The sequence below is a fragment of the Leguminivora glycinivorella genome, chromosome 2 (genome assembly GCF_023078275.1).
Source record: "Leguminivora glycinivorella isolate SPB_JAAS2020 chromosome 2, LegGlyc_1.1, whole genome shotgun sequence".
Taxonomy (NCBI): domain Eukaryota; kingdom Metazoa; phylum Arthropoda; class Insecta; order Lepidoptera; family Tortricidae; genus Leguminivora; species Leguminivora glycinivorella.
The window spans coordinates 21401303-21416477 of record NC_062972.1 but is presented as its reverse complement, the minus strand read 5'-3'; the positions used below and the strand labels follow the sequence as shown (position 1 = coordinate 21416477).

Below are 15175 nucleotides of genomic sequence, written 5' to 3'. Positions count from 1 at the left end.
CAGAAGGCCTATTATTCCGTGACTGAATTCATGACTGAATAATATTAATTTAAAGAAAAAAAATGAAATTTGTTTCATATTCATGTAATTATATGTTTTTATTCTCTAATCTAGTATTTTAAGAGTAATAATGATGAAATATGTATATTCTTGACAACATATGCTTAATACTAATAAATATGAATATGAATATATGAATATAACTATGGTGACCTACGAATTATAAACATTTTAAATTGCAGATCGTTAATATAGCCAAAGAATGTCAAATTTTATTTTCTAACTGTAGCCCGTTGTTTGGTGTAGTGTCAAGCTTATTCGTATAGCTAGACTCGTGCAAACAGTGTTCGCGTTCCTCCTGTACTTACTACTGAAGTTCCATTTGTAAACAATTCTGTTGTTTACACGTGGAACTGCAGCGCTGTAGGCACGAGTAATTCACTTACCTGAGGATGAAAATAAGACTAAACATCTCGCAATCTAACTTAGGTATAAAGTGATCGTTCGTATTCGTACATTTGGCTGGCACTTTAATATATTGGTTATTGATTGCGTACCAAAATTAATAAGGTAAATTAAACTTATCACAAAACGACTTGGCTCAGTTTCATATCATAATTCGCTTGCCCATATTACCATTCATGTTAGTCATTCATATTGGGGTCGGCAACTCGGCACAGCATGATTCCCTCTTATCGCCCATCATCTTATCTTGCATAAGTTTCACAAAACTTTTAAAAAGTTTGATACATATATAGCCATCACATGGATATCGATGATGTACATGGACGGGCAAAGTCTTTTTTTTTTTTAACAAAAAAAGACAATGTACACAAGCATATCATTAAAGTTTCGCCAAACTGTAAAACAGTTTGTTGGCGATGCGCTCCATCTTATCTAAAAATAACAATCTACCTATTAGATTATATAGAGAGTCGATGGAATGACTTAGACGCATTTCTGAACAGTGAACAACTGGCCCGATGAATTGGAGAATTTGGAATTATATGGAGAAGCAGGGTCTATTACCCAGCAGAAGAGGATTTAAGTAGGCTAAAAAACATATTGATATGTCTAAGAATATCATACCGCCTCCAGGATACCTCGGAAACTCCAACTCCGTTAAAACACAAGTGATGAAAAAGAGTGTTAGTGCAAGCGTCTGCATCGTCAACTACTGCCGATTGCTCTTGTTTTCATAACATGCGGTGAAATCTCGCCATTGGAAAATTTTAGGGTTCCATTGTTATACCTAACACTCATATTACCCATACTTTAATTTGTTCCCAACTACACACTTTCATATCAAGTACAAAAACCAATATATTTACATTTTAAAATAATGGTTTTTGTTTTATTATCATTATGAAATTAGTATCAACATTTGAAAAGTACCGTATTAAAAGAACAAGTTTATTAAAAAATATTATAATTATGTAAGTACTTATTTGCTATGAATGCTATGATATAACGATCGGTAGGTAATTCAATGTCTAATAAAGTTACCTATAAAAACTCTTCAAAGGGAACCGAAACCTATTTCTTTAATTAAGAAAAACGCCAAAGACCCAATTACTTACGTATATTAATAAATATACCCAATTAGGAATGTTTACTTCGTTATTGAATAAGTCGCTCTTATTCCCCTGACTTTGTTAGAATTATTTACTAGATAGGGCTTTAACATGATGCAAAATGTAAAGTATTTTAAAATGTTAAAAACCTAAGATAGTTGGATCATGTAGTGTTTACTGTTCATGCCCAGAACATAAATCGAGGCTCATTAAATAGGTACCTTCTAAATCATATCCTACCTTACAATGTAGGTATATCCAGCGTCCATTTCAGCGACAAGCGTTTACATAAATCAAGTAAACAATATATTAGTAAAGTTTGCCGAGGAATGAGGCGGTGCGTCGCGCGCAGATGTTGCCCGGGTATCGCAGTTCGAACATATTGGGTTTGTTCAGTTACAATCGCTACTTCAAGCTGGTGTGAGGTTTATGCGTTTTTAAATTTCCAACTCGATGATAACACGTTATAAGTACCTATAAGTAAGAATAAAAGTGTTAATAGACGCCCGCGGGCCGCGCCACACCAAACAAAATCCAAGGTCGCGGTACGGTGCGGTCGTTTGTTAACTAGGTACTTAAGAAGCATACCTCCAAGAGACACTGTCAAATTTTTCCTTCACGTCAACCAAATATCAACACGATATGTCAGTTTTCGAATAATAGTCCTGAACTTCTACTGTCAGTTTTGAAAAGTAAAAAAACTAAGATCCCTTGTAATTGTCAGCCGAAGAGGAACCGAGGTCAACAAACATGTGATCTCGGGTTTTATTATTTACTGGTCAAGTTAGGTATTATTGATTTATCATATTTTTCTATTCGACGGAGCCGGGAAGCGGTAACATCGTTTAGCGCAGCGAACTGAAGGCGTACCTTCTTTAAGAGGCCGTCAATATCAAAAAGTAGAAAATCGTAAAATTGGTAGTTTTCTACGTCCGGTTTTAGTTTCAGTATATACTTATTGATAAGAAAAGCACTTGTTTTAAACAGCGCGTATTCTTATCTACAAAATCAGTAGTTAACATCAAGGAAAAGTTACTCCCTGAATTAATTATGATTTTTTTCCTGACGCTAGTTTAAGAAAACCCGCAAATAGTGCTCACGTCTGAGTGAGCTGAGCTCAATTTTGTATACTTTAGGCTGCTAAAATTGATGCTGTCGCATTACTTATATCCTAAACTAAAAATTCAGTAGTTTACATGTGTGTTATCATGCTACTAAAATACAGTAAATGGAAGTTAAACGACATCAATATTTGTCTAAAAATACTTCGAATAAAATGGCAATTACTTCGAAAACCTTTTAGGCAAACAAAAGGCTTTCTTGATAATTATAAACTTTAAGTATGTGTATGCAAAATAGTGTGTAATACAAATCAGGAAACACTTCCAATTTTAGATACATACTTACTTAAAGTTGTAACTAAAATGCGGTCGGCCCCTGTCGGCATCTTCATAAATTTGAATATGTACGACCGTGTTTTAGTTTTAAAATAATGTTATTTTATAAGCTAGATAACTGGACTACAGAATTATTACCTTTTCATATTTTTCCTTACAAAGAGAACGAATAAAATCAATGTTGAATATAAACTTTCGTAAATTTTCCATACAAACGTCAAAACTGCGAACAGATTCTATTGAGTCAGACGCCCGATCGGGCTCGTTCGGAGCGGACGTGTCGCCAAATTTGCTCCAATGACATTTGTTTTTGACACTGGAAATCATATACGGATACAAAAAGATTGCCAGTGCTATGAATGTATTCAAAAGTAATAAGGTAAATAAATATCGTCACGTCTAAAAGAGTCTCAGTTTAAAATCGTTTTTTTTGTGTTGTTTACTACTTATTATTGTTGAGAAATAAAAAAATATATGTAACTTTAATACAATGATAAGAAATATAGGTATTTTTTGTCTTCTAAACTTTATTAAAATGAAAGAGTTTTAAAATTAATTTTAACTCGTTGGACTTTATTTTTATTATACTGGTCACATTATTTAGTGTGTCAGTGTGTGTAACATTCTCTTTCGCCAAGAGACATTCAGTGTGGCGTATGAAAAAACTAACAGAACTAATCATTATAATTATATTCTATAAACGATTATTTACGTAAATGGCGAAATTATTAATTGTAATAATATATTATCTTATCACAAAATTGTTCTGTATGACTTACCTTCTTACGTTCAATATAATTTTTAAATGGTGTTTGCACACGGGGCACGTAACCTTAGATTCAGACAACTTTAACTAAATTTTGAAAATTATTATTTGTATTGTTGCAGTTTCTAAAATCCTCGCTGAAACTATTAAAACAACAGTCAGCGAGAACTCAAAACACGCCTGGGAGGAACTTTTGACATTTTCCTTTAAAGTTCTACATGTCAATAAAAACGAGTCTAGTAAATCCCTAACAGCCAAAATTAAAGAAAACTGCCATCATAACTCTCCAGTACATCACGATTACCCTCAACACTCTTTTAACAACCGAAACATTTATAAATTAGTAGAAAGCAAGGTAGCCGATGGCGACATTAGGGGAGCCGCCCGCATCATATTTTCTAGCGATGTGGTAGCACCGAACAGCACAGACACACTTTCAGCTCTAACTGACAAACATCCACTTCCAGCAGCCAGTCTCGTGTTGCCCGACCCTCCCCAGCCCAGTGATTTACCACTCAAGGCGAGCGCCGAGGACGTCCTGGGAGCCGTCATGTCGTTCCCGAATGGCTCTGCTGGTGGCCTAGATGGCCTGTCGCCACAACACCTAAAGGATCTGCTAAGCAATGACTGTAACGGAACGCGTGACGAGCTCCTTAAACAAGTCACGTCTCTAACAAACATTATGCTGGCAGGTGAAGTACCAACAAATGTAATTGACATCCTTTACGGTGCCAATTTGTGCGCTTTACAAAAAAAAGACGGTGGTATACGGCCAATTGCTGTTGGATCTACTTTCCGCCGTCTGGCTGCAAAAATAGCGTGTCGTGCTATTCTTACAAAACTAGGCAAAGACTTTAGCCCCCTCCAACTGGGTTTTGGATCCAATAGCGGTTGCGAAGCCGCCGTCCATGCCGTGCGAACCTTCGTGGAGCGTCGGGCGGGCGAGGTGCTGTTGAAGGTGGACGTAACAAATGCTTTTAATTCCGTGGACCGAGGCGCCCTGCTGACCCAAATCAAGGAAAAAATTCCCGAAACATACAATTTTCTTTGGCAGTGCTATAATTCACCTTCTAAACTTGTTTATAAATCAAATCTTTTGGCTTCATCTGTTGGTTGTCAGCAGGGCGATCCCTTGGGCCCAGCTATTTTCAGCCTTGCTATCCACCCTATCATCAAAAAACTAAATTCTAAATTAAACATCTGGTATCTCGACGTTGGGACCCTTGGAGGCGATGCCAGCACAGTTTTAGCCGATTTACAGGCGCTAACAGATGACCTAAAGACTATCGGCTTAACCCTAAATTTCTCGAAATGTGAACTGTTCATCTCAAACCATGTTACTGGCTGTCAAAGAATAGCAGACGACTTTGCTTTGATTGCCCCGGGAATAAAAATCATCCGTGAAACTGAGCTTCAACTCCTTGGCTGCCCAATTTTAGACCAATCTTTCGATGAATACGTTAATGACAAAATTCAAAATTTCAGATCTATTTCGGACCGTCTTTTAAACATCAACATGCACACCACCTATTCCATTATACGACACTGCCTATTTGTGCCCAAATTTACGTACGTTCTCCGCTGCAGTCACCTTTGGAAGCATCCTAGTTTACTTCTCAAATTAGACTCGCTAATTGAGGACACTCTGTCATCTGTTTTTAATATTCGTTTCGAAGAAAGGTCTTGGACCCAGGCTACTCTGCCAGTTCGGCACGGTGGCCTGGGTATCCGCAAAATTTCTAGTGTTTCGCTCCCAGCTTTCTTATCCTCGGTGCACAATGCTCAAAGCTTGATTGAGAGCATTTTAACTCCTTCTCTCGGCACCATAGAGGCAGCCCATTGCACCGAGGCCAAGAACGTCTGGCTATTAACCTGTGGAAACACAGATCCGCCTGCCAATCTCTGCTCGCAGAAGCAGTGGGACGAGCCGCTCTGCCGTCTAGTACGGAATAGTCTTGTTGATACGTCAACTAGCGCGGCAGAGCGAGCTCGTCTTCTTGCTACTGCGGAGTGGGAGTCGGGCCTGTGGTTGCAAGCAGTACCCTCACCATCCATAGGCACCTTACTTGACAACTCCACCTTCCGACTGGCGACATGTTTGCGTCTAGGGATTACAACTAACGTCCCCCATCGCTGCCGCTGTGGTACCATGGTGGATAGCCATGGGCATCACGGGCTCTCCTGTGGCAGAAGCGCCGGCCGCATACCCCGACATGCCGGCATCAACGATATCATCCGAAGGGCCTTTGTGAGTGTCCAAGTCCCAGCCATCCTTGAGCCAGTCGGTCTGGCAAGGGACGATGGCAAGAGGCCCGACGGTATGACTCTGGTGCCTTGGAAGTTGGGACGGCCTCTGGTGTGGGATGCCACGTGTGTTGACACACTTGCGCCGTCCCATCTTCAGGGCACCAGCGGTGGTGCCGGTCATGCGGCGTCTGTGGCCGAAGACCTCAAACGCCGCAAATATGCCACCCTTGGCAGCAGTTACATTTTTGCGGCGTTTGGTGTGGAAACACTGGGGCCATGGGGGCCAAGCGCGCGTCAGCTATACAAAGAGTTAGCGGCGCGCCTAATTGACGTCACAGGTGACCAGAGGGCTGGCCAATATTTTGCTCAACGTATAAGCATTGCCATCCAACGTGGCAATGCGGCCAGCCTTCTGGGCACACTGCCCGGTGGCAGCGACTTGGGTGAGGTTTTTTATTTATAAGTTATTTTAATTAAATCTAATTTATTTTATTTATTCCTTATTTCTAAGTTTATTTATAGTTGTTATATTGTTTGTTTTTCATTGATTAAAGAGTTTTTATTTTAATGAAGAATTCTATATATGGTAACAATTTTACATGTAAACTGACTGTCAACCTCTGTTCATACATAACCTCAACCTTTGTCTCAGTGCATTTATAACGGATGTTATAATGGCTAAACCGATCAGGAACAGTGAATTATTTTAATTCATTCGGAAAAGGGTTTAACCATTTATAATTAGAATAAACGAAGCACTGTTTTTTACACCAGAGTTGTTTTGATTTTATATGGTGTTTGCACAAATTTATTTTGAAAAATAATCGAAGTCAATTCGTGTGAGATGGTAACACTAAATTGACACTGTCCGCAATCTAAACACGCGGCAGCGTGTCAAGCCAAGTTCAAGTAACCGAACTGGCAGACAACATCGTGTGTATAATATTACACGAACTATTTGGAGCCTCTATGGGCGTCCCCACAACAAAAACTATTTCACATAAACGTCTTAAATTTGGCTCTTATATTGATATTTGTGACATACATATTATGTGCCTGTCGTGATTGTTTCACCGGATGGTCTGATCGGAAGATTAGACCATTTCGTTGGATCTCCTTCTTGTTTATGTCTTATTATTTGTAACGTTTATTTTGTGTGTGTGTTAACGAATAAATTAATTATATTATATTCTATTCTATTATAAAAGTTATAAGAAATGATATTTTATGTCATCAATTGTCATAAAACATTTTGAAGACTGCCATTGAACTTGGCACCCGTTTAGATCTCACTGCTTTTGTCGTTGACGCCAACAACCAAGGCATAATTATATAATATTGAACTTGGCTCATATTTCCCTTTTTTGGTTTTGATGGGATTTTAACGTTACAACTGATCTTCAGTGAAACTATAGACCTGTCTTAAGTTCCTCTCACTTAGGTCACTGACCTCTTCCAGTAAATTGCGGTAGTGTGCGAAAAGTATGTTGGTGAGTGTGACATGCGTTAGTGTGTGTAAATGGGGTAATTTGACAGATACTGAATTTTTACCCATCGTGACGGCCTCTTAAGTGCGAAAAGGACGCACAGACGCAATAAGCTAGATCACACCGACGTAATAGGTCCGCTGGTACCTAAAGTTTCACATTACAGTGCCTACAGGTTTATTATGAAACGGTACGTGAATCGGGTCTGAACGGTAATAATTACTACTCACATTAATCACTCGAGATCGATCCCGTCATCCAGTAATGATTCAACTTTTGACAGCCACGCGTAATCATGAAAGAACCGGGCATTATTAATAGGAGGTATATTACCCATTATAAATTATTTTACACTCAATGGAGGCAGAATAGATAATTAAATTTGATATTGTGCCCTTGTAACAGTAAATAAAGGGATTAAAGTTAAGCCTTCGTTCATCTATCATTTAATTTTAGAGTGAGTCAAAGTCTATCAAAGAATGCAACAGTTATATTGTTGTTATTGCCACGCCGTTCCTAACCTCAAACCAACCAGTATAAATTAAGATCTAAATTCTTGTCATGTATGAGGTTCTAGCGCGCACAAGAAAAGTATTGTTGCTGAAATCGCGAAGCGTCTGTTTGACGTTACTGGTGATCGAAGAGCTGGCAACTTTCGCTCACAACGTATCAGCATTGCAGCTGGAAAAAAAACCATCAACATTCTTTGGATAATGGTTCAGGGGCCTTTTTTAGGTTTAAGCCAGTTATAAAACTTATAATCACCACCACCACCACCACCACGACCAGTTTGACGACCAGTCTCCGGGTTCGAATCCCGGTAAGGGCATTTATTTGTGTGATGAGCACAGATATTTGTTCCTGAGTCATGGATGTTTTCTACGTATATAAGTATTTATATATTATATATATCGTTGTCTGAGTACCCACAACACAAACCTTCTTGAGCTTACCGTGGGCCTCAGTCAATCTGTGTAAGAATGTCCTATAATATTTATTTATTTATAAAGTTGTATGCCTAGTCAGTCTTAATATGTAAATTTTCATCTAAATGGGTTTTAAGTCCTGTAATTAAAGTTTTAAATTAGGGATACTTTTACGCTGGGGAGTTTAAGGCGAGTACTCGGCAAGGAATATTATCCCAGCCCTTATCGCGCCAATGAATTTATCTGGGCGACGAATAGGCTGTGGGACTTTGACAAATTGTCCTCGTGTTTTGTTAAATAAGTCAAGATTCACCGTTGTCTATCTGTTTTGGCACAGACCGTTTGTTAAGCCACTTGCTTTTAGTTATGAATTGTTTTCACAAATAGTATTTGGCAAAAATGACTTTTGCAATATTATACAGGTATCAAATTGACGATAAAAGCAGTGAGCTTTGATTCTTTTAAGTGCCTTTAATAGATATCTGTTTATTATGTTGACCTTGTGTTTACCTACAGTAGTAAGTAGGTAGGTACCTACTATTTTTATGCGTTATGAAACTCATGAAAATCGCTTTTGACATTCAGGTATTTTGAATGTTAACACGTTCGCTGCGGCAAACCAAATCCTTAACCCAAAATCTAGTGCGTTACGAGGCCCAATCCGCCCCGTAATAGTTTACATCGTAGTGCGTTACGGGTATAAAAGTGCCCCGTACGCCTAAGTTTGTTAAAAGTGCTGTAAGTTCCTGAAATGTTGGATTTTCAAATATTTTTTTCGACTAACTGTAAGAGTATTAAATTTCCTACGTCTCATTATCCCCGTACGTGGATACGATAAAAACTCAGAAAATTATATAGAAAAGAAAATACGGGGTTATTTTATCCCCGTATCGCACTAAAATTGAAAAAATACGGGGCTTAGTACACCCCGTAACGCATGTAATGTATTAAGATCGATAAATTAGTAGTGATGGGAAATAAAAAAATCGATGTATATGCTGTATTAATAAAAAAAATTACACATCAAAAATATGATACTTCGCACTCTTGTATTTTTGTGAAAGTAGTTAATATAATTAAGTAACAAAAAGAAATAAAATAAGATAAACCACCACCGTTTTTACATATTAAAAACATATATTTAATTACCTGCCTGCAATTAGATGTCAATTTGTGGTGATTTTGACGTTTATTGTGTGGGATAATCTTTGTTTTTGGAATATAGTAGTTCTAACGTGTGGTTTGAGCGCTTCATTTTTAATTTGCCGATAACAAGTATTTTAGTAAGCACTGTGTTAAATAAAAGACTAGGTGTGGTATTGAAGATGACCATTTAATGACTAACTGTCAAACGATACTTATGTCTACCTACATACATAACACCTCCACCGTTATTTTAAAGATTTATTTTATTAAATTAAATCAAATTACACAAATAACTTTTATCTGACGTGGTCAGTCTAAATAGGTACATACACGTTTACCGCCACCTATGCGTATCACTTGTTTACCTTTTAATTGTTGTTTACCTTTTAATTGTTGTTTACCTTAAAAGGTAAATATCTTTTAATTGTAGGTACCTATTTCCCAACTGACCATATAAAAAAAAAACATGCAACGCAAACACTGCGTCGCAAAGAAAACAAAAGAAAGTTTTGTAAGTAAATACATTATTTATCTTATAACTAATTAAAGTTAATAAACAGGTAAGTATGTACTACCTAGAAGGTACATCATACATAGTTAATTATTCTAGGGTAAGACTGCGCTTAATATTTATTAGGTAACTATTACTCTATCCATGACAATAAATAGTTTGGCCACTACATATTTAATGTTGCTAACGTTATCTCCAACATTCGCTAAGTAGGTACATAAATCTTACATTCTACAATTTACTTATAGGTAGTTTGCTACCCTAATATTATTATCTAAACCCCAGTATACCTAGTTATGCTGTTGATATAGACACTTAGGTATCTTTAGATTATGTTAGTCTCCATACAACATTATATAATACCTATATAGCTAAAGAATTTTGACCCCAGTGGTATATTTTTCACTTGAAATGGATAACACTCTAAACTTAATTTTAATTACGAGAAAGAAAAATGAAATTGCTCTAGTTAAAAAAAAACACTTCTTCAAATCCATATCGTATTGGTGGATTTCGAACCCTAGGAGGCTGATACCTCGCAGGCGGGTCAGGCGGCGGCGCTCGGGCCCCGCGCTCCCCGGACTGCTCGAGCCCGTGGCTCCAGACTGGGCCTCGCCACCCGGGAAAAGCCACAAACTATTACGTGAACGCCGCTTTATTTGGTCGACATGCCGATGTACAATTTCCCCTTTACTAGTTTCTAATGCATAATCGGAGCTACCTAAACTTTCTTTAATAGTACCTTCGAGCCACTTGTCCGCATTCCTAGAACTGTAATTTCTGTACCAAATCGTATCCCCTGCGAGGAAGCTACGGTGGGCACCGCCGGCGGCGCGCTGTTGCCGCGCCTGCGCCTCGCGCGCGTGCGCCCCTCTTTCTGGTTTTAAACAATCCAGCCGCGTGCGTAAACCTCTACCTTGTAAAATGTTGGCAGGACTGTCTCCCGTCGTACTATGTACTGTATTTCTATAAATTAAAAGGAATCTACTCAGAGCTACTTCTGCATCTAGTTGCTGTTTTTGTGCTTTAAGCAAAACGTGTTTACATATCTTTACAGCGCCCTCTGCGGCCCCATTCGACGAAGGATGATAGGGGGCTGTAAATATATGCTCTACACCATTATTTTTCATGAAAAACCCGAATTCCTGGCTAGTAAAGGGAGGTCCATTGTCCGATACTACTTGTTTGGGTATACCAAATCTAGCCCAAATTTCTCGCAACTTAGAGATGACCGCGGCCGCAGTGGTACTCGCCATTTTGATGACTTCAATCCATTTAGAGCACGCATCTACTATTACCAGGTACATAATACCTGCGAGGGGCCCCAAAAAGTCAATGTGCAACCTGGTCCACGGGCGCTCCGGCCACGGCCAGGCGCGCGGGGCCTGTGCCGGCGGCGCGCTGGCCGTCGCCGCGCACACGCCGCACGCCGTGCACGTCCGCTCGATCGCTTCATCGATGCCCGGGAACCAGGCATAACTTCTCGCTAAAGATTTGGTCTTTACAACCCCCATATGTGTTTCATGAAGTTCCCTAATAACCTTGTCCTGGCAGCCCACCGGTATTACCACCCTGTGACCCCACATAATGACTCCAAGTTCTAAATAAAGTTCATTTCTACGGTTGAAATACGGTTTCAATTGTTCAATATCTACGGCATCTGGCCACCCATCTAAAATAAAACTAGTTACCCGAGACAGTAACGGATCTTTTTTTGTTTCATTCTTTAGCACTTTGTAATCTAATAACAGGGCGTCGGACGCAAAGTGAAGGTAAGTTTGTTCGGGCTCTCTTTTCTCATTCTCTACTTCACTTAGTTTATGCGCTTTAATAAGCCTTGATAAAACGTCAGCCACGTTTTGTTCTGATTTCACATATTCTATGTCGAAATCATATGCCGATAAACATAAAGCCCATCTCTGTAACCTACTGGCTGTCATACTCGGTACACCTACATTCGGTCCAAAAATACTAACCAAGGGCTTATGATCCGTGCGCAACGAAAACCGCCTACCATACAAGTATTGATGAAAGCGTTTCACTGCAAAGTATATTGATAACGCCTCTTTATGAATTTGGCTATAATTGCGCTCGGCCGCGGTGAGCGCGCGCGACGCGTACGCCAGAGGGCGCTCGGAGCCGTCCGCGTAACGGTGAGCCAAAATAGCCCCTACTGCGAAGGGGCTAGCGTCGCTCGTGACCACCACGTCCAAGCCGGGGTCGTAGTGCGCGAGCACCTCGGCGCTTGACAACATACTCTTTACCCTGTTAAAAGCGTCTATCTGTTTTTCTCCCCACTGCCATCTAGTATATTTTTGTAACAACGCGTGAAGTGGCGCCAAATAGTTACTAAGATCCTTTACAAATTTAGCGTAAAAATTCACCATGCCTAAAAAAGATCTAAGTTGACTAACATTACTGGGGTATGGCATTTCTAAGATCGGCTTTATTTTAGATTTATCCACACTTAACCCACTTTTGTCAATAACGTACCCTAAATACCTAACTTTATCCTGTAAAAATACGCATTTTTCCTTTTTTAATTTTAAGCCATGCGCCTGCAATCTATCTAATACTGTATTTACCGTTATTAAATGTTGTTTTAAATTACTTCCCGTAATTAATATATCGTCGTAAAACACAACAACGTTATCAATGCCCTGCAACAGCGTACTCATTAACCTTTGAAAAATACCAGGGCTCGATGCCAAGCCAAAAACCAATCTATTGTAGGAAAATAAACCTCGGTGCGTGTTAATGACAGTATATTTTTTTGATTCATCGTCTAGTACTACTTGCGAATAAGCTTGAGACAGGTCCAGTTTGGTAAAATAAGTACTACCGCTAAGACTACTAAACACATCTTCTAATCTCGGAACGGGATATTTGTCGACCAATAAAACTTTGTTCAATGTTACCTTGTAATCGGCACAAAGGCGTAAGCTGCCATCCGGCTTACGTATGGGAACAAGTGGCGTGGCCCAGTCGGAGGCGTCCACAGGCTCGATGACGCCGGCGCTTAACATGGAGTCGAGTTCCGCGTCCACGCGCTCGCGCAGCGCGTAGGGCAGCGGGCGCGCGCGGTGGAACACGGCGGCGGCGCCGGGCCGCACGCGCAACGTCGCCGTGCCGCCCGTGAACCGTCCTAGCCCGCCATCAAATAACTCTTTATGCCTGGAAAAGATATCATTTACAATTTCATTTTCCGTTCCCGACTCAACAAAGTTTAATGGTAAAGGTACTTCGGCACGTAACCCTAAATGTGCCATCCATTGCCGTCCCAACAAATTAGTTTCACGATTCCCCCCCTTAATGACATACAAATCGAGATTCTTTTTGATATTATTGCACTCCACTGGTACATTAATATAACCTAATGGTCTAATTTGACCGTAATCATATACTGTTAAAACTAAATCACAACTCCGTAACGGTACCGACTGGAAACACTTCTCGTACACCTTGTCACTAACACATGATAACGCGCACCCCGAGTCAATCTCCATTATAAGACGAATATTGTTTACACTGATTGCTATGCTCACCGGTTTGTAATCTGCTAAGGACATCTGATTAATACACTCGTCCTCAGGAAACTCTTGCTCCTCCATGGGTTGATATTCGTTGTTTTGTAGCCAATATGCATTAGTACTGCGGCGTGGGCCTCCGCTGCGCCCGCGCGGCCACCGCGACCGCGCCCCCCGGCCAGTGGAGGCGCCGGCGTCTCGCCGCCTTCCTGCCGCCGCTCCGCCGATATCCTCCATCGGATTCGGACAAACGCGTCTTAAATGACCCATCTTTCCACACCTACTGCACACGAAACTCTGGAATCTGCATTCACTAAAGTTATGATAACGGTCCCCGCACGCCGTGCACCCGTTTTTAAAATGCACTGCCGCCATGTTTGCATGTTGTCGTGAGGCGCCCGCAAATTGCGATGTGTTCGGCCTGGCTGTGCTCGTACCCGCATGATGCACCCCCTCCGCCGACGTCCCCGCGCCCCCGCTAGGCTCCACCGCTAGTGCATCTCTTTCCGCCGCCTCCAGGTTCGATGCGATAGATACAGCCTTTTCGAAATCTAACTCTGATTCGGTAAATAATCTTTGCCGAAATAAATCATTATTTATTCCACATGCAAATTGATCGCGCAAATTATCATTAAGTGTTGTTGAAAAATCACAATAGCGAGATAACTTCTTTAATTCTGCTACATAATCCTTTATAGACTGACCTTTGACCTGACGACATTGACGAAAGCGAAAACGTTCCGCCAATACAGACGGTGGCGGTTGGAGATGATTTTCCATTGTTTTCACAACCTCAGCGTATGTTAATTCTGATGGCTTTTTAGGGCTACATAGGGTTACCATTAGCTCATATGCTGCATCACCGATGGCCGAGATTAATATCGGTAGCTTCATGTCGTCCGTGACCGAGTTGACCTTGTAAAACATTTCCACTCTGTCCACATATACTCGCCAATTCCCGTTGGTTAAATCAAATTCACTTAACTTGCCGATAGTCGATACCTTCGACATGATGTACACGCGCGATCTTCAAGAAAAAACTGTATTTTTCCAGCCCGTCGCCAGTGTTAAATAAAAGACTAGGTGTGGTATTGAAGATGACCATTTAATGACTAACTGTCAAACGATACTTATGTCTACCTACATACATAACACACTGCACTAACGATACTGTGCCCACAACCCCGTACGGGCCAGCAAATTCTTTTACGGGGTTCATGGAGATCCGTATTGCACTAGAAGGTAATTTTTGTCCCCTGGTCGGTACGGGGTTCCTGAGACCCCGTATATAATTAATATATCAATAAATAAAACTTTTGAACAGAAATCCAAATATATATTTGTCATTTTCGTAGTTGTAAAAATGACCAAATTACAGCTTCCGCACCAGCGGAGAGAACACGATTTTTCTCACCCGCACTGAGTAATGACAGCGTACGGGGTTCAAAAACCCCCGTAACGCAGTGAACGTGTTAAAAGCGATATGTTTTACATTAGTATTTTGATTATAGACTTAATTATTGAATTAAGTCTATAATCAAAATACTCCTGTACCATCCACGGAGTACTTATCACGCTATTGGAAAACTCATTC

At 40.2% G+C, this 15175-nt stretch overlaps 2 protein-coding genes across 3 annotated transcripts; one reads left to right on the top strand and one right to left on the bottom strand.

The window, feature by feature from the left end:
- Nucleotides 1-1903: 1903 nt before the first annotated feature.
- LOC125238827 lies at nucleotides 1904-7932 on the top strand. The gene is made up of 3 exons (XM_048146279.1): nucleotides 1904-1937; nucleotides 3860-6055; nucleotides 7928-7932. Exons 1-3 carry the CDS (start codon nucleotides 1904-1906, stop codon nucleotides 7930-7932), a joined length of 2235 nt encoding a protein of 744 aa, XP_048002236.1.
- A 2405-nt stretch (nucleotides 7933-10337) lies between these two features.
- Nucleotides 10338-14720, bottom strand: LOC125242283 (uncharacterized protein K02A2.6-like). 2 transcript variants are annotated; one of them, XM_048151046.1, is made up of 2 exons: nucleotides 13600-14720; nucleotides 10338-13228 (listed from the first exon to the last, which is right to left on the bottom strand). In XM_048151046.1, exon 2 carries the CDS (start codon nucleotides 13078-13080, stop codon nucleotides 10426-10428), a length of 2655 nt encoding a protein of 884 aa, XP_048007003.1. In that variant the 5' UTR covers nucleotides 13081-13228; nucleotides 13600-14720; the 3' UTR covers nucleotides 10338-10425. The 2 variants fall into 2 exon arrangements, with proteins under 2 accessions (XP_048007003.1, XP_048007004.1); XM_048151047.1 differs by having other exon boundaries at nucleotides 13083-13228.
- Between the last annotated feature and the right edge of the window lie 455 nt (nucleotides 14721-15175).